The sequence below is a fragment of the Nymphalis io genome, chromosome 17, assembly GCF_905147045.1.
Source record: "Nymphalis io chromosome 17, ilAglIoxx1.1, whole genome shotgun sequence".
Lineage (NCBI taxonomy): Eukaryota > Metazoa > Arthropoda > Insecta > Lepidoptera > Nymphalidae > Nymphalis > Nymphalis io.
Window position 1 is genome coordinate 2317386 of NC_065904.1, and position 23363 is coordinate 2340748.

At 32.8% G+C, this 23363-nt stretch overlaps 1 protein-coding gene across 1 annotated transcript; it reads left to right on the forward strand.

Moving 5' to 3' along the window:
- The first annotated feature begins 1338 nt into the window (after nucleotides 1-1338).
- Nucleotides 1339-23256, forward strand: LOC126774961 (hemocyte protein-glutamine gamma-glutamyltransferase-like). The gene is made up of 15 exons (XM_050496642.1): nucleotides 1339-1473; nucleotides 7733-7818; nucleotides 8220-8350; nucleotides 9074-9192; nucleotides 16046-16178; nucleotides 16653-16836; nucleotides 17635-17852; nucleotides 19094-19300; nucleotides 19573-19792; nucleotides 20025-20183; nucleotides 20423-20543; nucleotides 20823-20931; nucleotides 21669-21829; nucleotides 22478-22669; nucleotides 23077-23256. The coding sequence occupies exons 2-15, from the start codon at nucleotides 7748-7750 to the stop codon at nucleotides 23167-23169; spliced, it is 2118 nt and encodes a 705-aa protein (XP_050352599.1). The 5' UTR covers nucleotides 1339-1473; nucleotides 7733-7747; the 3' UTR covers nucleotides 23170-23256.
- Nucleotides 23257-23363: the final 107 nt, after the last annotated feature.

Genomic DNA, 23363 nt, shown 5'->3' on the forward strand with positions numbered 1-23363 from the left:
ACCAACGTATTGAAATAGCATTTTATGCCACACGGCATTACCTTTTAAGGAATGGGCTGTATATTATAAGTATGAATTCCCTGGTGGTTGTGTCCAAGCAGCCGAACAGCAATATTTTGTATAAGTGTCAGAAGAGTCTTCCTCCTCCTCACTGTTTGAGCCCGGGTTTCAAACCCGGGACCTTCAGATTTGTAGCTTTACTAACTACACCGACGCCTAAAAGGCAGGCCTTACAATAATAATTATGATTCAAAAATGAAATAAAGTTTTAATCTTAGCGTTGTTCGCTAGTATAATGATTCAAAAATGAAGAATTTTCATACAAACTTTCATCCTCTTTATCACCTTAGGGGTTAAATTATCAAAAACGCTTAGTGCTTACCTAGTGTTTAAAAGGAACCCGTATACATTCGGTTTGCTAGTTTGGGCTGTGTGTTAATATGTTAGTCAGCTACTCATTTATATATATATAATCTATGTATTGTTTTTCTATTATCTAACAGTTGACGAAACAGCGTGGTCAAGATCGTGACCTTTGGGAAACACTGTCGGTACTATTATCTGTGCTATATCATAATAGGCTGCCGTATATATTACATAAATAGTTATTGTCAAGAATTCGACACTACACGTACATATCAGTAGTGTGACAAGGATTCAAGTTTTTTTTTTTTTTATATTATAGGTAGGCGCAGACCAACACCAATAGACATTGGCATTGTAAGAAATGTTAACCATCGCTTACATCGCCAATACGCCACGAACCTTGGGAACTAAGATGTTATGTCCCATGTACGGGTAATTACACTGGCTCACTGACCTTTCAAACCGGAGCACAACAATAACAAATACTGCTGTTTTACGGTAGGATATCGGATGAGTGGGTTGTACCTACCCAGACGGGCTTGCACAAAACCCTACCATCAGTACAAAGCCCTGTTTATATTAACTCGAATAAAATAAAACCACATTACATTTATTTAAATATACTGTGACTTCTACTTTGCTATTGCTTCTATTTTAATATATAATACACCTAATAAGGGGTTATAAATTAATAAATGACTGGACTCCACTTGCATCTCTTATATTTTATAGTAATGTATAAAATATAGTTATAATTATTTAGATAATTATAACTATATTTTAAATTTCAAAAAATGTCTTCAATAATGAAATAATAGTTTTTATAATACGAAGAATGGAATATCAAATATTACTTATGTGTAGGTTATTTCCATAAAATATGAAAAAAAAAATTACCTTCGAAAATCAAACAGCTTAGTCACCCTCCACAGCTCGTCGGCGCTTACGCATCTGAAGATATACCCCGAGCAGCGCGTATTCGGCGTCAGTTGAACGTGTGATTCGAAACGTTCCACATTTGAAATTTAATTTCTTTTTAATTCGTGTATACGTGACTTAAATCGCCAGTTCTGATATATAGTTTTTGAGTGTTATAGTGTCAAAGAGGTTGGTGTTTTATTCGTATATTAATATAATAATCTTTTTTCAATATGATAGTCGTTATAAATTTATTTATTATTTTCTAGTGGTAAACCTTCGTAACGTTTTTGTTAATAAAAAAATAAATAATAATAATCATAAATACTATTGATTAGATTTTTTCTATATTTATTAAAATACTAAGATAAGTATTTAGTTAATATTATTTTACTTAATTCAACAAAACACATATATTCTTAACTGTTTATATGTTAACACATGATTACAATTTATTAATAGTGTCTATTAATATTCAGCTTTAAAGAATTACGCGCTTAGATTTTTTCGTGAAATGTATTTTTGTAGAAAAAATACTGAGTTTTATTTAAAAAAAATCAACATAAATGTAAATGACACTTAAATGAAGTATGGAATAATATCCATTAGTCATATTATCTCGATACCTTTACACATGAAAAAGTTTCCTTAAAATATCTTGAAAGAGTATTTTGAATTTCGAATTCAAAGCTTAATCTTGGTCTCGCGCTTATCAGGCCATCGTGTTTCAATTTTAGAATGAAAGCGAGCATGGGACTTCATTAATTACCCCAAGCCATAATACAAATACGTAGCATAAAAAAATGTACTGATATTTGGAAATGGATTTAAAAATATGGCAAAAATTGTAGATTATCTTGTCAAATCGAAATCTCCATGCCACATTAATTTAATTTGACAGCATTAAAATTACGTCGTTTTTAAAAATCGAATGATTTGAAAAAGGAACGTTCGATCGGATTTTATATTTATAACAAATATCAGAGGTAACAAAAACAAAACCCTCGTAAGTAGTTTTTGGAATAGCATTTGTGACAGCGGAAAATTGACTTATGTTCTAGCGTGGAGTATATCATGTTTATGATATTACCAATGTCATTGACACGATACTTAGTACAATCAGGTGGCCGATATGCCAAGCCACCTACCAAAAAAAAAAAACAATGACTTTTGCCCATAATCCGTTATAGTAAGTAATTTACGGAAATAATCGAATGTATAAGTTATAGTATATTTACAAACAATGTATTTCCATGGCTCATCGAGTTTATTTCAGTCAGCTGACGTGTTAGAAACAACGTCTAACATTTTCAATGTAACAGGGCCATGGTATAAATACTAGGCATGACCCGACTTTACATAAACACAATATAAAAAAAATGTTGTGTTCATAAAACATAATTTTTTTTTATTAATTAGTAAATACGTATTATAAATAATACAATGATAAAACATATACAAACTCAAATTAATTTACAGAATTTTGTTTGACAAAAGGTCGCGACTATCAGTTTTTGTAAAAAAAGTATTATATATTATAATTAATATTAAATAAACATATTTAACTAAGCTATTTGCATCGGTACAATATGTTTTGTCTCTTTCTTTATTTGTCTATCTCTAATGATATTCTCAATTACTCTCGCAAATTATATCACACAGAGATAATATACACACACAGACTCAATTATTTTCTACAAGATTTATTTGACTTTACCTGTTAATGTATGAGTCGAGTTTTGCAACTATGTATCCGGTTTTAAGTCGAGATGGCCCAGTGGTAAGAGCGCGTGAATCTTAACCGATGAACGTGGGTTCAAACCCGGGCAAGCACCTCTGAATTTACATGTGCTTAATTTCTGTTTAAAATTCATCTCGTGCTTTTCGGTGAAGGAAAACATCGTGAGGAAACCTGCATGTGTCTAATTTCATCGAAATTCTGCCACATGTGTATTCTACCAACCCGCACTGGAGCAGCGTGGTGGAATAAGCTCCAAACCTTCTCCTCAAAAAGGGAGAGGAGGCCTTAGCCCAGCAGTGGGACATTTACAGGCTGTTACTGTATCCGGTTTTACCGAAACGATGGAAATTCTTCAAATACTTTTCGTGCAAGTGTAATTGTTGTACATTTGTGTTGTAAAAGTTGTTACTTTAATGTTCCTACTGCTAGACCTTCGTTTGAGGAGAAGGTTTGGAGCTTATTCCACCATACCGCTCCAATGCGGCTTACATGTTTATCCGAAATGTGCCCAACCGCTATTTTCGTGAAATTAGACACATATATCTTTCCTCAAGATGCCCTTCACCGGCGAGCACGAGATGAATTATAAACACAAATTAAGCACACGAAAACTCATTGGTGGTATACTTTTTCAAGTTCTTAGAATCAATCGTTAAGAGCAATTCGGAGTTTAGATCAAAAAGAATCAGCAAAAAACCTCATTACTCTTGTTCTTTCTACTTTAAAAAGAGGTTATATGGGCAAATGGGCCACCTAGGATAAGTGAGTGATCACAATCGCCTAAAGAAAATAACGATCTGAAAACGGGCTTGCACAAGGCCCTACCACTAAGTTAAAGTAAAAAAATTTAAAAATACATACGTCTGTCTGTCTGATTTCACCCACTTCTGGGTAGAGGCCGTTTTGTCTGTGCTACTCTTAAAATTCCTGCGCTAGTTTTAACCAGGTTCAACCCACGGCTTTTATTATGTATCGAAATACTTTATTCAACATAGAACCATTACACTTACTTATTGATAGTCAACTAGACTACCACCGGTTCTGAAAATAAACATTCAATATAATAATAAAACGCATACAGACATCAAATTTTTATGATTACTGCGAATAATGAACATGTATTTTTATGAACTAATTAATGTAAATCCAAGTAGTCCAAACATGTGTGGCTTTCGGGGAAATTTCAGGATAAGATTTCAACGTTCTGAGATATATTTAAAAATTCCATGTCGCGCATCATTTAAGCTACAAATTGCCTTTGAGTCGATTCCAGTATGTTTAAAAATATGACGAATTGATACAAATTTAAGAAACATAATATAACATCTGTTTGTGTTTTTAATTTTGAAATAAGCTGAAGTGTATTTCGCTAAATGCAAGGTCTAAATTTGCAACGTAAAGCCCGCGAAAGCCGTGAAATGCAAGCGCAAGATGGCTTTGCAGCGTTGCGGTTGCGCTTCGCGGCGTTCCCCGGTCGGTGTCAGTCTCTAAACACGCGGAAAAGGGTTTAAACTGGGTTAAACTGTTTTTTGTGCAACCGTAAACTTTGCGAGTGTAAAGCGCCATATTTTTCGCACAAAGAACACGTGCGAATCGCGGCTAAAATTTGCGGCCGCAATTCATGGTTGATAAAGTGATATACGATATTGACTTTAATTATTGAAGTATGAAAATGATACTTGATCAGAATAGCGTAACGCCGTAATTTTAAACATTTCACACGAGATGAAAAGCTTATTTTCTAAAGAATATCAAAGGCACAATTCTATCAACAAATTATGACTGTATCGCAATCGTATCAAAACCTAATCGTCGTCGTTAACTTGTTTTCCTATTCTACTAACACAACGATCCAGTCGCGGTTAGGTAAATTTTGGATCAAAATAGCATCGGGAACGTATCATAGCCGACATAAATTAGTAAAATTGGCCCCCAGTTTCTAGGCATGTCTAAAGATTAATTTAAATTCTATTTTTATCCGCGGCGTCGAACGTACGAATTTTTCTATTTTGAATCAGTGTATTAATCACTTTTGAATTGTTACTTCAAAGGTGACAGTATGATTTTATTACCTAGTCATACCAATTTAACTTAAACATAATAATTATTCACTTGAAATACATACTAAACAAAAGTATTGCAGACCTAGAAGTTATACAAATATTATTGAAAAGGATTTTTTATTACAATTTAGAAACAAAATAAATATTTGAATGTATGTAAAATCCAATACTCGCTATTCATATAAGAATTATTTAAATTGAGGAGTTAAATAAGTATGTATGTACAAATCAAATTAATAGCTTTTGAACAAATTATCGCATAGATTAGACGCAAGAATGCTTGCATTTTTTTATAATAATTGTATATATTTTTAAGATTATTATATTTTTTCTGACCTCGAATACTGGTAGTTTATAAATATTATATTACGTATTAAAAAAGCGGGGAATGTTTTCTCATTTTAAAATAGATTAAAAAATAAAACGGCCGTTCCCGCGCTTCTACTAAGCTTAAAGTTGTATTTTTCTTTTTTATAACGGAATGGTAAAACGTTGAGTTTATCATATATTAAGAAACTTATATCATGATAGGTTAAAAGTTAGTGCAAACATTGTAATTAACTTAAAATAAACTCTTTTATGAATTCGACCTTGATGTTATCTTAGTAATTTGAGTGTATGAATACTACACTAATTTTTTTTAAACGTTCTATCAAGTCTATGACACAATATTTTTTTTTTTTATAGAAAAGGAAGGCGGACGAGCATATGGGCCACCTGATGGTAAGTGGTCACCAACGCTCTTAGACATTGGCATTGTAAGAAATGTCAACCATCGCTTACATATCCAATGCGCCACCAACCTTGGGAACTAAGATTTTATGTCCCTTGTGCCTGTAATTACACTGGCTCACTCACCCTTCAAACCGGAACACAACAATATCAAGTATTGCTGTTTTGCGGTAGAATATCTGATGAGTGGGTGGTACCTACCCAGACGAGCTTGCACAAAGCCCTACCAAAATATTAAAGTCATTTAGATTTTGACTGTACCTAAAATATCGGGCGGAGATGGTGCAGAGGTTATCTCGTGAATTTTAACCGATGATTACGAATGCAAACCCAGGATAGCACCACTAGCACAAGCCGAGATGGCCGAGTGAATAGAACGCGTGATTCTTAACCGACGATCGTGGGTTCAAACCCAGGCAAGCATCACTGAATTTTCATGTGCTTTATTTGTGTTAATAATTCATCTTGTACTCGGCTATGAAGAAAAAACGCAAGTACACCTGTAATTGTCTAAATTCACTGTAATTCTGCTACATACATACCACAAACTCGCATTTGAGCAACGTGGTGGAATAAGCTCTAAACGTTGTATCGATGTTTCTCAAGTCATCATCATGTATATAGGTACTTTTACAATATATTGAAAACACATACAAAGTTTCGTTTTTAATAATTCTGAGAATATATATTACATAGATGAGTATATAATAATATTTTTTTAGTTTGTACACGTGTTTAAAGATTTCAATAAATCGAACAATTAGTTATATTATTTTAAATAGATATTTATTTTTAATGATATATGTTTATGACACCACAGTCTTAAAATAATTATAATAAATCAGACTTTGATGCTATTGGTCTCATAAAAAATAGATATTAAAATGTATTTCTAAGTCAAAATTATTATTAAACATTATTATTATCAATGTGCTTATTGTGATGGATGAATATCAATACACAGCAATGTCTCTCTTTCTATCACCGATTATTTGACAATTGAAAGAAGAAGACAAATGTCTTCTCTTATATACGTAGCATTGGCAGAATATTTTAAGCTTAGCTAGCGTAGACATACGCTAGAAAATAAAAAAAACAAGCCAAAACATTAACTATATACAACGTTGTATATTTAGACAGAACGAAGAAAATGGTGTCAATATAAATATAAGACGATAGGTTGTATTAGAGCCTTAACACATCAAAGGGCCTCCCCTTGGATGAATTTTGTAAGAAAATAAAAGTAATGTAATAATAATAGAAAATTCTTATTAACCATGAGTTGAAATAACAATCAAACAATTAATACCTTGTTGCAACAAGCTAGTTTTATCATCATCATCATCATCTCAGCAGAAAGATGTCCACTGCTGGACAAAGGCCTCCTCCAAGGATTTCCATTTTGGCCGGTCTTGCGCTGCCCGTATCTAACGGCTTCTATTATACGACTCTATTTATTATTTACTAATTTTATAAGTCTTATTAAACTTACCCTACATTACTTACTAAACTATAAGACTCCGTTACATTGCAAAAAAAATATATAAGTAAGTAAATGATAATTGTATGAGTTATTTTGTAAAAAGCCTTAAAGACATCCACATCATCAGACGACCTTAATCCATAGCTAGTGTAACTTCAGGCACAAGGGACATAATATATTAGTTCCCAGGTTGGTGGCGCATTGCAGATGTAAGGAATGGTTGATATTTCTTACATTAGGTGGTCCATTTGTCAGTCCGCCTACCTATTTAATCACTTCATGCATTCGTTTAAAATCACTTATAATTTCTTACTACATGTTGTCAATGGAAAAGACGTTTGTCTTCGGTATATTCGTTTTGAATATCTAGAGATATAACTGCTTCATCTTTTTTGTCTATGGAAACAATATGATGTTTTTTCGTTCTAGATCAACTTCTAAACAATGGACCCGCTTCTAGTCGATGTTGTCCACTTCTACCCGAGGGAAAACGCGCAACCACACAATACCGTTAAGTAAGTTTCCGCCGATAGTCCCATGAATTATCAGTTATTCAATCGTCATTCACTGCTGTAAAATTATACCTTATATGAAACATCTAAGAGCCGAGATGGCCCGAGGTGGGATCAAATCCGGACAAGCACCAGTGAATTGTTTTGCTTTCTTTTTTATTTATTTTTTCAAGTACATTTAATATTAGTTACCAAAAAAAATATTAATATATCTTAATTTAATATATTATAATGAATAATATATTTTTAATATATAGTAGTTCAATGTTTAATTATATTTAATCAAATTTGTAATTCTGAAAGTATTACAAAATAAAACAAATATATTGATTTAATGCATGCATGTTATCAAAATTTTAGACAACAAACGGCAATATATCTTACACAATATAATGTATTCGAAGGTTCGAAGTAATAAACGATGAAAATCCTACCACAACTGTCGTGCGCCGCGGTCAACCGTTCAATGGCGTGGCGAGGTTCACGAGACCCTTCGACGAGAATGAGGATATTGTTCAACTCGTATTCAACCTTGGTAAGTATATTACATAATACTCATCTAACTAATTTTCGACCACTGTGTCCTTTCTATGGAGACAAACCTGATTGTGAGCTCTGATTATGAATTAAGCACGGATGTTCTCTGGGATGGGATGGCAATCCGACACGATTGGCGAAAGACAAGACATTTGCCTAAGGGTTACGTTCTTATTATGGACGACAATAGGACACCGACGACTTATGCAAACGAGATATTCTGCACTGAACATCCCAATGGCTTTTATTGACCAGAACCGATAATCTAACCCAGGTGCTCATGGTCTGCATTTATATAAACTATCTAACGAGACAGCCCTTCGATAAGCCCTTGATATTTGATTGATATATTTAGTACAGCCTTATTATCTTAAATATGGTTTCCAAACTCTTATTTTACTTCTCTTCTTAATATGTGTGGGTCATATTTTGAGACTCAATATCAAATGAATTAAATGATAAAGCAATTTGGTAAGGTTAAGGCTTAAGAATTTATTTCTCATACAAAACAAGTGTTTCATTTACGAATCATAATATTTACATTTATATAAATCAACTTTTCACCTTTGATGTACAATCAAAAATCTTACCATTTTAAAAATTAAAGTGTAAGATATTATGTAGAGACTAATTAATATGCTTTTTTTTTTAAATATTGGCTGAATAACAAGTTATTTTAAAAAAAATATTTTAATTGTAACCTATTTATCGGCGAATCTAGGAGACAAACCACAGATGGACACCCAAGGCTCGATGTTCTTGAAGCGAGATGTGATCCCGGACAAGTACAGCTGGTGCGCCAAAATCCTGGACGTGCAAGGAGACACTGTGTCGTTTGAGGTCAGTTAATGAAATTAATACAAACAATATTTTAAAAATATTTTTACAAGTTGTTGCCAAGCGCATTGATTATTTCGTATAGTTCTTAGACTTATTTTATGCAAGCTATTTTGTTTGTTTTTTTTTTATATATTAATAAAGATGTAGAATAGGCAGGTCTGCTTTTACGACTTGTAGCAACAGAATGTAAATTTACTACGTACATATCTACCTAAATCTGGACAAAGGCCGACTTACCTTTTAAGGAGAATGATTGGATCTTATTTCACTACTCCAATGTTAGTTTGCGTCTGTGGCAGAATGTCAACCGAACGATATATATATACTTAGACTTATATATATTATCTAACATGAACTATAAATATAAAGTATACGCCAAACAAGAGGTGTTTGTCCGGGCTTGAACCCATGACCTTCGGTTAAGATGCCGGTGTTCTATATAAAATCTTCTTAGCGATATTTTTAAAGCTTTACTCTACCTTGAGAACTGAGATGTTACGTCGAATGTATTTACATTGGTTCATTCACCATTCCAAACTGAGCACAATACTAAGTATTGCTGTTTGGTGGTAGATTATCTGATAGTTCCCAAGGTTCGTATATATGTTCGTCCGCCTACCTATATTATAATAAAACCTACACAAACGGGCATGAAGATTAACCACCAAGTATATGAAATCGGTTCACATTTCATGATGACAAATTATGAGAAATTCCTATTTGTAGAGCTAATGACTTTAGTAGGAATATCTAAAATAAAATGAGTTCATATAAAGATGACTTAACTACTGATACATCGGTTCAATAGATGCCAATTCTATTTGTATCCGCTTGTACTAAATTCCACTGAGAAAGTGTTTTATTGTAAATATTTTAATGAATTTATTATAACCTTAGTGCCATTTAATTAATTTTTTAACTAATAAAATAATATTTATATAATAACCATTTATAACAAACTAAAACAGGGCTGGTCAAAACAAAACAAATCAGCCCAAACTCCACATACTCAGTCATCAGATCAGTACAATGAAACTTTGTTTTTATTTAACTGTTTAACTGTAATATATATATATTTTTGGAAAACATGTGGTACATATAATTTAAATAGAAAAGATATAATTCAACAATCACATCAAATTGTAAGAATAAATTAATAATTTGATTAATAACCTACTATGTAATTGAACAATTAATAACTATAAAGTATAAATTATACATAACATTAAAATTAATTACATTACATTTGTTCAATTAAATACACTGGAATAACAATGAAACATGTAGATGTTTTGATTAATCAATTGTGGAATCAAATAGAAATAATTGTTTTAGAATGATAAAAAGACTACTTGATTCAAATCATGATCGCGTTGAATGGATGGAAAGAATGCTAGAACCATTCCTTCTGTCGAGTAGTCTGTATGGCAATATGACGAGGTATTTAAAAAAAGGTCATCGCATACAGGTGTACTAGACTCCAATGCTGCCTGCTCAAAATCGTAGTATATTTTGATTTTATATTACGTGTACCTTTTTAGAAAAAAACTCCGATATAAAAATGAAAGAGCTTATAAAAACCTTCTATGTATCTGTTTGTGATACTCCGTAACTCCGTGGATTAATTAAATATCTGCTTAGGACGTGAAGTCTCAGAGATGATCACAATATAAAAATCTTGAACATTTTTTTATGTAAATAATTATGATGATTCGCTTTGTATAATTTATAAACACTTATAAACACTGAGAGGAAGCTTATGCCCAGCACCTTCACAGATTGATTCTTATCTTAACTTTAAGATAAGAATCACACATCTTGATTTATTAAAGACGCGTAGTTAACATCTCGGTTTTGCTGGTAGAATAAGGGTGCATATAAAAATTTATATTGAAGGACAAACATACAAAGACATATTTTTATTTTATTGTTGTATAAACCTTCGCGGACGTACATAAAGTCAAAGTAAAAAATCTTTCCAGGGTGTGCAATCATTTAAAAAGTCATCGGATGTGTAATATCCTTTAGCACACAAGCGTTCCTTAACGATTCTTTTAAATTTCACAGTTGAATATTTTTGAACGTTTTCTGGGATCCCGTTTTAAAAGCATAGAACCATTTACCAAAGTTTCATCACAATCGGATCAATGGCTTAGGAAAACACAGAGGACATACTTTATTTTTTATTTATTTTTTCTTGTACGCTCAATACATTTAAAAAAAGAGTTTGTGTGCATTTGTTAACTTAGTCAATGTTTTTATTTTATCTATTTAATTTTTATTATATAATATTGTTTTGCTGTTGTTAACTGTTTGAATCTTAATAATTATTATTTGTAATTTACAAAATTGCTTGTTTACTGTCATACATGAATTAGTTTTGAGTGGAAACTTGATTGGTGTGTGATCGAGTTAATTTGTTGTGTAGTATATGTGGCGTACACTGTTTGTTTCCCAGATATATTAAAAATAAAAAATACAAACTATAATAATTATTAATTTTTAAAAGTATAAACTTTAGACTAATCAGCAATTTGCAAACAATAATATATATAAATATGTTAATCGAGTAACACGAGAATTTGATTATATATTTTACGAACAAATCGAATGTCTGATACATAAATAAAAATGCGTTTAGCGGTCACTTCAAGGTCAGGTTTGGTCTCGTAACAACAAGTTAATGAAACCTGAATGCTGATCATAACTAAACAGATAAATTGGTGCTATTAAGGTTTTTTATGTGAAATTAAATCGATATACTTCAATAAGAAAAAATTATATATACAATTATGTATGTTCGAAAATTTATTTTGTATATATTATTAAGGTATGATTTAATTATATGTTATGTACGTGGATATTTTAAGTTTTTTTTTTTAACTATTATCTTGCAAATGAGGAGGAAGAAAACGACCCTTGCCTGTACGTTTGTTGTTATTATAAGAATTTACTAAAAATCTACAAGAAATAAGCGAAACTAACATTTTTTAATTTGTATTTGACAATGAAATAGTCGGTTATGACCTCGAACTATTTGAGAATTAAATATAATCGTTAATTTGGTCGTAATAATTTTAGATTTTTAGGGGGTAAGAGGATTTAAATTTTCTTTGAATTAAACTACGTATTTTTAACGGCAGATTCCACTGGCAGAAAATGTTACTCGACGATCATAACAACAAATAAAAAGTATGACAAATAAATATTAATAACATTAAATAGCAAGACGAGCAAACCAGCTATTATTAATTTGCAAAGGCCGACTTACCTTTTAAGGAGAATGATTGGATCTTATTTCACTACTCCAATGTTAGTTTGCGTCTGTGGCAGAATGTCAACCGAACGATATATATATACTTAGACTTATATACATTATCTAACATGAACTATAAATATAAAGTATACGCCAAACAAGAGGTGTTTGTCCGGGCTTGAACCCATGACCTTCGGTTAAGATGCCGGTGTTCTATATAAAATCTTCTTAGCGATATTTTTAAAGCTTTACTCTACCTTGAGAACTGAGATGTTACGTCGAATGTATTTACATTGGTTCATTCACCATTCCAAACTGAGCACAATACTAAGTATTGCTGTTTGGTGGTAGATTATCTGATAGTTCCCAAGGTTCGTATATATGTTCGTCCGCCTACCTATATTATAATAAAACCTACACAAACGGGCATGAAGATTAACCACCAAGTATATGAAATCGGTTCACATTTCATGATGACAAATTATGAGAAATTCCTATTTGTAGAGCTAATGACTTTAGTAGGAATATCTAAAATAAAATGAGTTCATATAAAGATGACTTAACTACTGATACATCGGTTCAATAGATGCCAATTCTATTTGTATCCGCTTGTACTAAATTCCACTGAGAAAGTGTTTTATTGTAAATATTTTAATGAATTTATTATAACCTTAGTGCCATTTAATTAATTTTTTAACTAATAAAATAATATTTATATAATAACCATTTATAACAAACTAAAACAGGGCTGGTCAAAACAAAACAAATCAGCCCAAACTCCACATACTCAGTCATCAGATCAGTACAATGAAACTTTGTTTTTATTTAACTGTTTAACTGTAATATATATATATTTTTGGAAAACATGTGGTACATATAATTTAAATAGAAAAGATATAATTCAACAATCACATCAAATTGTAAGAATAAATTAATAATTTGATTAATAACCTACTATGTAATTGAACAATTAATAACTATAAAGTATAAATTATACATAACATTAAAATTAATTACATTACATTTGTTCAATTAAATACACTGGAATAACAATGAAACATGTAGATGTTTTGATTAATCAATTGTGGAATCAAATAGAAATAATTGTTTTAGAATGATAAAAAGACTACTTGATTCAAATCATGATCGCGTTGAATGGATGGAAAGAATGCTAGAACCATTCCTTCTGTCGAGTAGTCTGTATGGCAATATGACGAGGTATTTAAAAAAAGGTCATCGCATACAGGTGTACTAGACTCCAATGCTGCCTGCTCAAAATCGTAGTATATTTTGATTTTATATTACGTGTACCTTTTTAGAAAAAAACTCCGATATAAAAATGAAAGAGCTTATAAAAACCTTCTATGTATCTGTTTGTGATACTCCGTAACTCCGTGGATTAATTAAATATCTGCTTAGGACGTGAAGTCTCAGAGATGATCACAATATAAAAATCTTGAACATTTTTTTATGTAAATAATTATGATGATTCGCTTTGTATAATTTATAAACACTTATAAACACTGAGAGGAAGCTTATGCCCAGCACCTTCACAGATTGATTCTTATCTTAACTTTAAGATAAGAATCACACATCTTGATTTATTAAAGACGCGTAGTTAACATCTCGGTTTTGCTGGTAGAATAAGGGTGCATATAAAAATTTATATTGAAGGACAAACATACAAAGACATATTTTTATTTTATTGTTGTATAAACCTTCGCGGACGTACATAAAGTCAAAGTAAAAAATCTTTCCAGGGTGTGCAATCATTTAAAAAGTCATCGGATGTGTAATATCCTTTAGCACACAAGCGTTCCTTAACGATTCTTTTAAATTTCACAGTTGAATATTTTTGAACGTTTTCTGGGATCCCGTTTTAAAAGCATAGAACCATTTACCAAAGTTTCATCACAATCGGATCAATGGCTTAGGAAAACACAGAGGACATACTTTATTTTTTATTTATTTTTTCTTGTACGCTCAATACATTTAAAAAAAGAGTTTGTGTGCATTTGTTAACTTAGTCAATGTTTTTATTTTATCTATTTAATTTTTATTATATAATATTGTTTTGCTGTTGTTAACTGTTTGAATCTTAATAATTATTATTTGTAATTTACAAAATTGCTTGTTTACTGTCATACATGAATTAGTTTTGAGTGGAAACTTGATTGGTGTGTGATCGAGTTAATTTGTTGTGTAGTATATGTGGCGTACACTGTTTGTTTCCCAGATATATTAAAAATAAAAAATACAAACTATAATAATTATTAATTTTTAAAAGTATAAACTTTAGACTAATCAGCAATTTGCAAACAATAATATATATAAATATGTTAATCGAGTAACACGAGAATTTGATTATATATTTTACGAACAAATCGAATGTCTGATACATAAATAAAAATGCGTTTAGCGGTCACTTCAAGGTCAGGTTTGGTCTCGTAACAACAAGTTAATGAAACCTGAATGCTGATCATAACTAAACAGATAAATTGGTGCTATTAAGGTTTTTTATGTGAAATTAAATCGATATACTTCAATAAGAAAAAATTATATATACAATTATGTATGTTCGAAAATTTATTTTGTATATATTATTAAGGTATGATTTAATTATATGTTATGTACGTGGATATTTTAAGTTTTTTTTTTTAACTATTATCTTGCAAATGAGGAGGAAGAAAACGACCCTTGCCTGTACGTTTGTTGTTATTATAAGAATTTACTAAAAATCTACAAGAAATAAGCGAAACTAACATTTTTTAATTTGTATTTGACAATGAAATAGTCGGTTATGACCTCGAACTATTTGAGAATTAAATATAATCGTTAATTTGGTCGTAATAATTTTAGATTTTTAGGGGGTAAGAGGATTTAAATTTTCTTTGAATTAAACTACGTATTTTTAACGGCAGATTCCACTGGCAGAAAATGTTACTCGACGATCATAACAACAAATAAAAAGTATGACAAATAAATATTAATAACATTAAATAGCAAGACGAGCAAACCAGCTATTATTAATTTGCATAATCACGTAATTTAGCAGACAATTGAATAAAAATATTACAAAACGATAGTAGACGATGTTAAATGTAATATCACGAATAAGCGAATATTATTGCTATGATATACATAAGAAAACGTTGTTTGTATAATTGTAAACCAGATTTAACAAAAATATGTAAATAAGATTTTCCACAATCAACCCTGAGTTAAAATAAAAACATATAAATATTATGTTATATTAAAAATCATAACATATTTGCAACCTGGTAGAACTTGATTTAGTATCACTTAATACGAAGCGCCACACTTGCTTGATTGTATAAAATACCGTTCGGAAATAAACTCTTCAGAAGAATCGGCGGGAAAACTCGAGAGGTTTTGTTATGTATTATTTTAATACAATACTATCTTCCTGATGAAATTTAACTACATTTAATATTTAATCGAATCTAAGCTTGATATGCATATTCGATCATCGTGTATTATTGATCGTAGGTAATATGTGAGCATTTTTGTATTAATAAAATTCCATAATATCTCTTACAGTCGTTGCAAATATTATATGAATGTATTTGGTTTTAGGTTTCAACTCCAGTGACTTTGCCAGTGGGTTGCTGGGCTCTTCGTTTGGTCACAAGTCTGAAGAGCAGCAACGAGAGACAAGTTTATGACTATGATCAGGATTTGTACATTCTCTTCAATCCATGGAATCCTGGTGAGAATTTTATAATAACTTTGATTAGCCTCCTGAAAGACAAGTTACGGTCTGCCTAAACGAGATATTGTGGCTTTTAAATTCTTAGCTTAAAAGTTGAATAAAGTACGGTATTTCGCCTTTGAGAATGTTTAGAGCTAATTTTACCGCTGCTCAAATGCGGATTGGCACATGGAATTTGGCAGATATATTACGAGACATGGATGATTCCTTCCGATATTTCTCTTCATCACCAGACATGGGATTAATTATTATAAACACTTAAGCATATCAAAATTGCTTGCTTGTCTGGATTTGAACTCGTAATATTCGGTTAAGACATCTTTGTCCTATTGAACCATCTCGCCTCGTAAGTTAAATAAGTCAATATTATTAAAGATAAGTATTTCTTAATGTATATGCTACGATTCGTTCCATGGAGACGTTCCGAGATTCTCTTACAAATAATGTAATTTTGGATATCTGTTATATTAGATGACCAAACCTACATGGAAGACGTGGGTCTCTTGCAAGAGTATGTGCTGAACGATGTTGGTAAAGTGTGGGTGGGTCCAATCAAAACTACAAGAGGAAAGCCATGGTTTTATGGGCAGTTCGACAGCGCTGTGTTACCAGCTGCCATGTTTATGCTGGACAGAGCGGACATGCCATTTCACCAGTGAGTTGTTCTGGAGAATATTAGAAGTTTAAAAGTATGAATATCCGTTTATAGTTCAGTAATAATAGTATATATGTACGTGAATGATAGAACATTCTCTATTAAGTTTGGTTAAGGGTGGTAGAACTTTGTGCAAGCTCATCTGGGTAGGTACCACCCACTCATCAGATATTCCACCTCAAAACACCAGTGCTTGGTATTGTTGTGTTCCGGTTTGAAGGGTGAGTGAGCCAGTGTAATTACAGGCACAACGGACATAACATCTTAGTTCCCGAGGTTGGTGTCGCATTGGTGATGTAAGCGATGGTTAACATCTCTTACAATGCCAATGTCTATGAGCATTGGTGACCACTTACCATCAGGTGGCCCATATGCTCGTCCGCCTTCCTATTCTATTTACAAAAAAGTTCTGCTAAGAGATTTTTTTCTAAATTAATTAAAGATAGTTATGTTATTTGTTTTTCATTTGTTTGTCATTTTAACTTAAGTAGTTATACTTAGTAGCAAATATAAAAAAAACCGCCACCAAGTAACAATGCAAGACAATTTTTATTGTTTACTTGGTGGTAGGGCTGTGTGCAAGACTCATCGCATATTGCCAACCAACAAAACTAACGTATTGTTGCTGGAACTACAGGCACAAGAGACATAACATCTTAGTTTCCAAGATTGGTGGCGCATTTGCCAATCTGTCTACATATAAAATTTTAAGAAACTGAAACATATAATACTGGCAAGAAAGATGTACAAGAGATATCAATTATCAACGAAGCTAATTAATATGAAATCTTCTAATAGTCGAGGAGACCCTGTAAAAATGACAAGAGTCATTTCCCGTATCGTAAACTCCAACGATGACGCTGGTGTGCTCGTGGGGCGTTGGGATGGTGAATACGAAGATGGAACGGCGCCATCTGAATGGACCGGTTCCGTGGATATCCTCGCCCAATATCTGGAGACGCAACAGGAGGTGCCTTATGGACAATGCTGGGTGTTTGCTGGTGTGGTTACTACAGGTACGATTAAAAGTGTCTATCTCTCTCTCTCTGTCTAATCGAATCTCGTCTTAGCCACTGGGCCATCACGGCTCTATCATATCCTATCGTAATTTATATTTTAGTTTTATTTTGTACCAGAAATAAATAACATGTAATTAAAAAGATCTGACTCACCGAGGAATTAATTAATACTTTATGGATAACGTATTGACTAAGAACAAGCTGAACGAAACATATTAATAAATCTGCATCACCTGTGTCCGTGTAACTCCGAAACAGCTTATTACGATTCGCTACACATACGAAATCACGTACCGGCCTTGATGTAATCATTTGAGGATGCATTTTAATATTCTACAGAATGTTTGGTTTTTACAACATGCTGATGTAAAATAAACAAGCTATATTAGAATAATGATATTATCTAAACGAGTATATTTTGCGCAACAAACCTAAACTTATTTATATATTTGATTACATAATACAGGACATACAGCATATTAAAGCGTGCAAACATATAATGGGTGTATTAAAGTTAATTTTAAATTTCGAATAAACGGCCTTCCTTGTAAAATGTTGTTTAGCGGATTATTAGTTAAACAACGCGTGGCAATGTCTTCTTCTTTCGAATGTCAAATAAATATTGACAGAAAGAGAGAAAGCAATGTTTAACTAAACAGTTGCTAAGTAACGTTTATAAATAAGGTCGAAAATGTTTAAAATTCGTTATAATATTTATGGAGACAGAGGTTGCCGAGAATGGAAGAATTAATGTGACTTTGTACATTTTATATATGTATGTGTATCGTGTAATTATACAAGTACCCGAAATCGGATCTAAAAGCTTCGTGGCCAGCACATACTAATGTACCGTGAAATAGAATGAGGGTTTATAAAAATAATTTCGGTATCAGCATTGTTGTTATTTTGAATGTTTCTTTTTTATTTGAAAAAAGTAATGTAAAATGTTGTAAATATCATGGTAATCTTGAGAAGGAAATGTTTCCACCACGCTGCCCCAAATGAACTCCACGAGCCAAAATTATTCGACACTTAAAGGTTTCCTTACGATGCTTCGACCACCGCCAAATACGAGATGCATTATAAAGACAAATTACAAAGCACATGAAAACTGCTCGAGTTTAAACCATACAACCACAGGGCAATCTCTCTCAAATGTGTTTTATTCACATTAACTAGACGATAGTCGAGTTAATGTGAAATTTAAAAACGTCATAATCATGTATTGTAATTCGCAGTATGTCGCGCCCTCGGTATTCCATCACGAGTGGTGTCAAACTTGGTATCAGCCCACGACGCAAATTCATCCCTCACCGTAGACAAATACTACACGGAAAATATGGAAGAGCTGGACTTCGATCCCAACAACCCACAGGGAGCCGATTCGATCTGGAATTACCACGTGTGGAATGATGTGTGGATGGCGAGACCTGATCTGCCCCCGGGTAAGTGTTTTTAAGAATATATCCATTTATCAATATTCTCTAAAAATAATTAAATTTGGAGATATCTGTTTAAAGCTCAGATGATAATGAGTTGATTATATTCACATAACTTTTCAAGAAATAGGTGACGATTAAATATATTAAATATTAACATTATCAATGTTTTATTTGATATTTTATTTCTGAATATAAAAACTAAAAACATGTTTTACACAGTTGCTTAGAAATACTTTATTTGCATTTGATTTTAATTTTTAAATTATTCCAAATAGGTTATGGTGGCTGGCAAGCCGTTGACGCTACACCACAAGAAACATCATCAGGAATGTACCAATGTGGTCCAGCGCCATTAGAAGCTATAAAGCAAGGAGTTATCGGTTTCAACTACGACGTTGAGTTCATGCTGGCATCTGTTAACGCTGACCTCATGAGGTGGAGGAAAGACCCTGAATCGGAGTCAGGATATTCAATGGTCGACACCAATAATTACCAGTAAGTACAGTAATATTAATAAGCTCCAACCCATCCCCTCAACACTAGACCTTAGCCCAGCAGTGGGACATTAAAAGGCTACTTTAGTTTTACAGTAATAATAAACTCCAAAGCGATTCAGTGTTGTCTGATACCAAATCGTTTTGAAAACATAGCAAAATAATCTTTTATTTTGAGGTGTTTCTTTGTAATTTGTCGTAACAAGCGTTATAATAAATGTAATTTTTTTTAGTATCGGTCGTATGGTTCTCACAAAGAAACCCTTCGTGTTCGACCCTCTTGGAGATGAAGACAGACAAGACATCACCAGTGAATACAAACACAGGGAAGGAACTGCCTCTGAAAGATTGGCTCTAATGAACGGTGTGCGGTACTCCGAAAGGGCAAAGAGGTATGATATTTGAGTATAATTAATAAGATAAATAGCATTATCGTAGATTTTATAATTTCAGCCAAGATGGCACAGCTGTTTTATTGGTAAGGCCCTCTCTTGTAAATATTTCTTGTATGTAATTTATGGCTATGTGTAATCAAAGATATTAGGATAAGACTATAGACAATTTCGTACTTTTTAATGACATGTATTATTAATCATATGTAAAAAAGTTTTTTTTTTTTTTGATTTTTTAGGTACTACGCAGTCGCCGCTAATTCATCGAGTGACGTCACGTTCAAGCTCCGCGATATCGACACCGTACCCATCGGCAAGGAGTTCAGAGTGATCGTTGATATCGATAATTTGTCAAATGAGGTAATTTTAACAAAAGAAATACATCCATACTGTACAAACGAAGAAATCAAACATTGAGAATAGTAACTCGAGTAAGTAAAACTCGAAAAATGACACACACTTCACACAAAATGGCATGAACACTAGTTCATGCCATTTTGTGTGAAGTGTGAAGATAGAAATTTAAAAAATTATTATAATAATACCAAAATTGTCACGAGTTATCTTTTTCGGTGGTCTTGTGTTATTGCATTTAAATTATATTGAAGAGTGATATTTTTATTTTATTATTTCAAATAGGGACGTAACATTAAGGCCGCTCTCACAGCCACCAGTGTTTTCTACAACGGCGTGAAAGCGGAAATCGTAAAGAAGATCGAAGGAAAAGTTTTCGTCGGCCCACAGAAACGTAAGTCACATTCAAGTCAATCGAAATAATATGTCCTCGTTAATATGTCATTAAATTGTATCCCTAGCATCCTACAGATCTAGAGTGTACCAATAGGGGTCGGGCGATTAAATAGTTATTCTGTTTCTCGTTCCCGTGCCTCGGAAAGCAAATAGAACGATCGGGTCGGATTTGCTGCCTCATATGAGAATGAATAATGTGTGTGACCTGTGTTTGCGCACACACCTGTGCACATACATGTCTTGCACAGTTGGCTAGTCTTCCATGATAATGACCGCTGTGGCTGATATCAATTTCTCGTCTATCTAGATATATTTTTAACATAAGTACTTATTTAGTTTTAATAGTTTGAATTTATATCAAAATGTTCATGTAGATTACAACAATAACGTAGCTTCTCAAAGAACGTATCTCTAATAAGCAATCGATTATGACCATTTTTTAACTAAATAATGTCAAAAATATCGCTATCTCTTTCTCGCGAGTGGTATTAAATACAACAACATAAGGGTTACAAAATATTTCAGCCGTGTCTAATTCGTTTAGTTTAGAGATTTAAAATCTAAATACCTACATTTAATATGACTACGACTTCATACGCACTGTTGAATCGCCATTTTATATGGTAAATGAAAAACTACCGCTGGTCCCTTACGTTGACACGTGTTGAATTGGTAAGTGGCTACGTAGTTACAGAATTAACTGAACGTTTCTAAAATGTATCCTTTTTTATGTAGATGAACAAGTCAGCATTCTCGTCCAAGCAGACGACTACTTACCCAAATTGGTGGAGTATTGCAACATGAAGATCTCGGCTATGGCCATCGTCGACGAGACCAAACAATCTTGGGCAGATGATGATGATTTCCAAGTATTAAAACCCGACATTAGTATTAAGGTAAGAAAAAAAAAATTGATAATCTTTGTTAAAATTTTACATGTATATTCGGCATTAATTCGTGCCATAATATATGAAAGTTGCACGATAAAGTATGAATAATTATTTTAATACATAACCCATTTTGGGTAATAGCAGTATTGAATTGGAGTGAAAATATAAACTATTGGATATACTTTTCAAATATACCGTGTAATATTATAGTTATATACAATTTAGGTATGATTTACCAATGGACTAACGTTTGAAGCCGGTTATATTAAGATGATGATGAGATGAGTCGAGATGCCCAATGGATAGAAATCGGAAACGTTGTCCGAAGATTTCGGCTTCATGCAAGCAAGGTTCGGCAAGCATTATGCTGTCATGCAATGTGTTTGTTACTCGCCTCGTGCTCGCCAGTCGGATGTAATCGGACACACGTGTATATCCCAAACCGCATAAAGTAGCGTGATGGAGTAAGCTATTAATCGTCTTCCAATATTTTGTCATTGGATTACTTTTCTCAGCAGTGGAGAATATTCCATCTTGTTTCTTACATCCTCCCCTTGTTAATAGAGCCAGTCGTAGTACAATCTTATCAGCTCGAACGGTAATCATTTCGGAGACGCAATGCCACGAGATCGTCACCATTCTCTCCATTTGCAGTTCAACGAGGACCTGATCATCGGGCAGCCGACGACTGCGGTGCTGTCGTTCGTGAACCCGCTCGACCGGCCGCTGACGGGCTGCGAGTTCCGCGTGACGTCATCCGGCGTGGCGGGCCGCACGCTGCGCCTGTCCGCCGCCGACGCCGCGCCGCAAGCGCTGCTCAGCGCCGAGCTGCCCGTGCAGCCTAACGTGAGTCGCTTTTATTTATGCACCGCTTGATGGTAGGTTGTCACAACTTGCATCCATTCCTCACACCGTTAATGATCCTTCGACCATATTATCTAAAATGTTATGCGCAATCACTTACCCTTCAAACTAAGTACATGAAGTATTGATGATTGGAGACGAAATAACGAATAATGAGTTGGTCTCCATGTCGAAACCCAATAATCCCCATTCCACACTTTGAAGAGCTTTCTGAAGCTTATCAAAACTTAGTTTTCAAATGCTTTATTTGTATTAGAATTATCTTTAGGCGTTTGCCCAGAAGTGGAACATTTACGGGCTATAACTTTGTTCTATGTTATCACATGTTAGATAAGTTATTTAGTATGATTTTTAACTTCTTTGTAATATAATATTATATTTATTTACAGAAATTGGGCATGATCAACTTTATTGCCACATTCAAGTCTGTTGAACTGAAAGACATACACGGCTCCGCTACCGTCGAAGTATTTGAAGGATAAATGACCATATTACATAGTATATAAGGTTTAATTTAAGTTTAAAAATACAGATGTATTTACTCATAGGCTTAAGAAAAAGTTTATTTTTTTTAAATAAATACTTATATGAGATTATTTCATGTGCCATATATGGTACATAAGAAAAGAATGGTAGCTGTTATTAATCAATTAGATTCTATATTTAAATTTAAGTC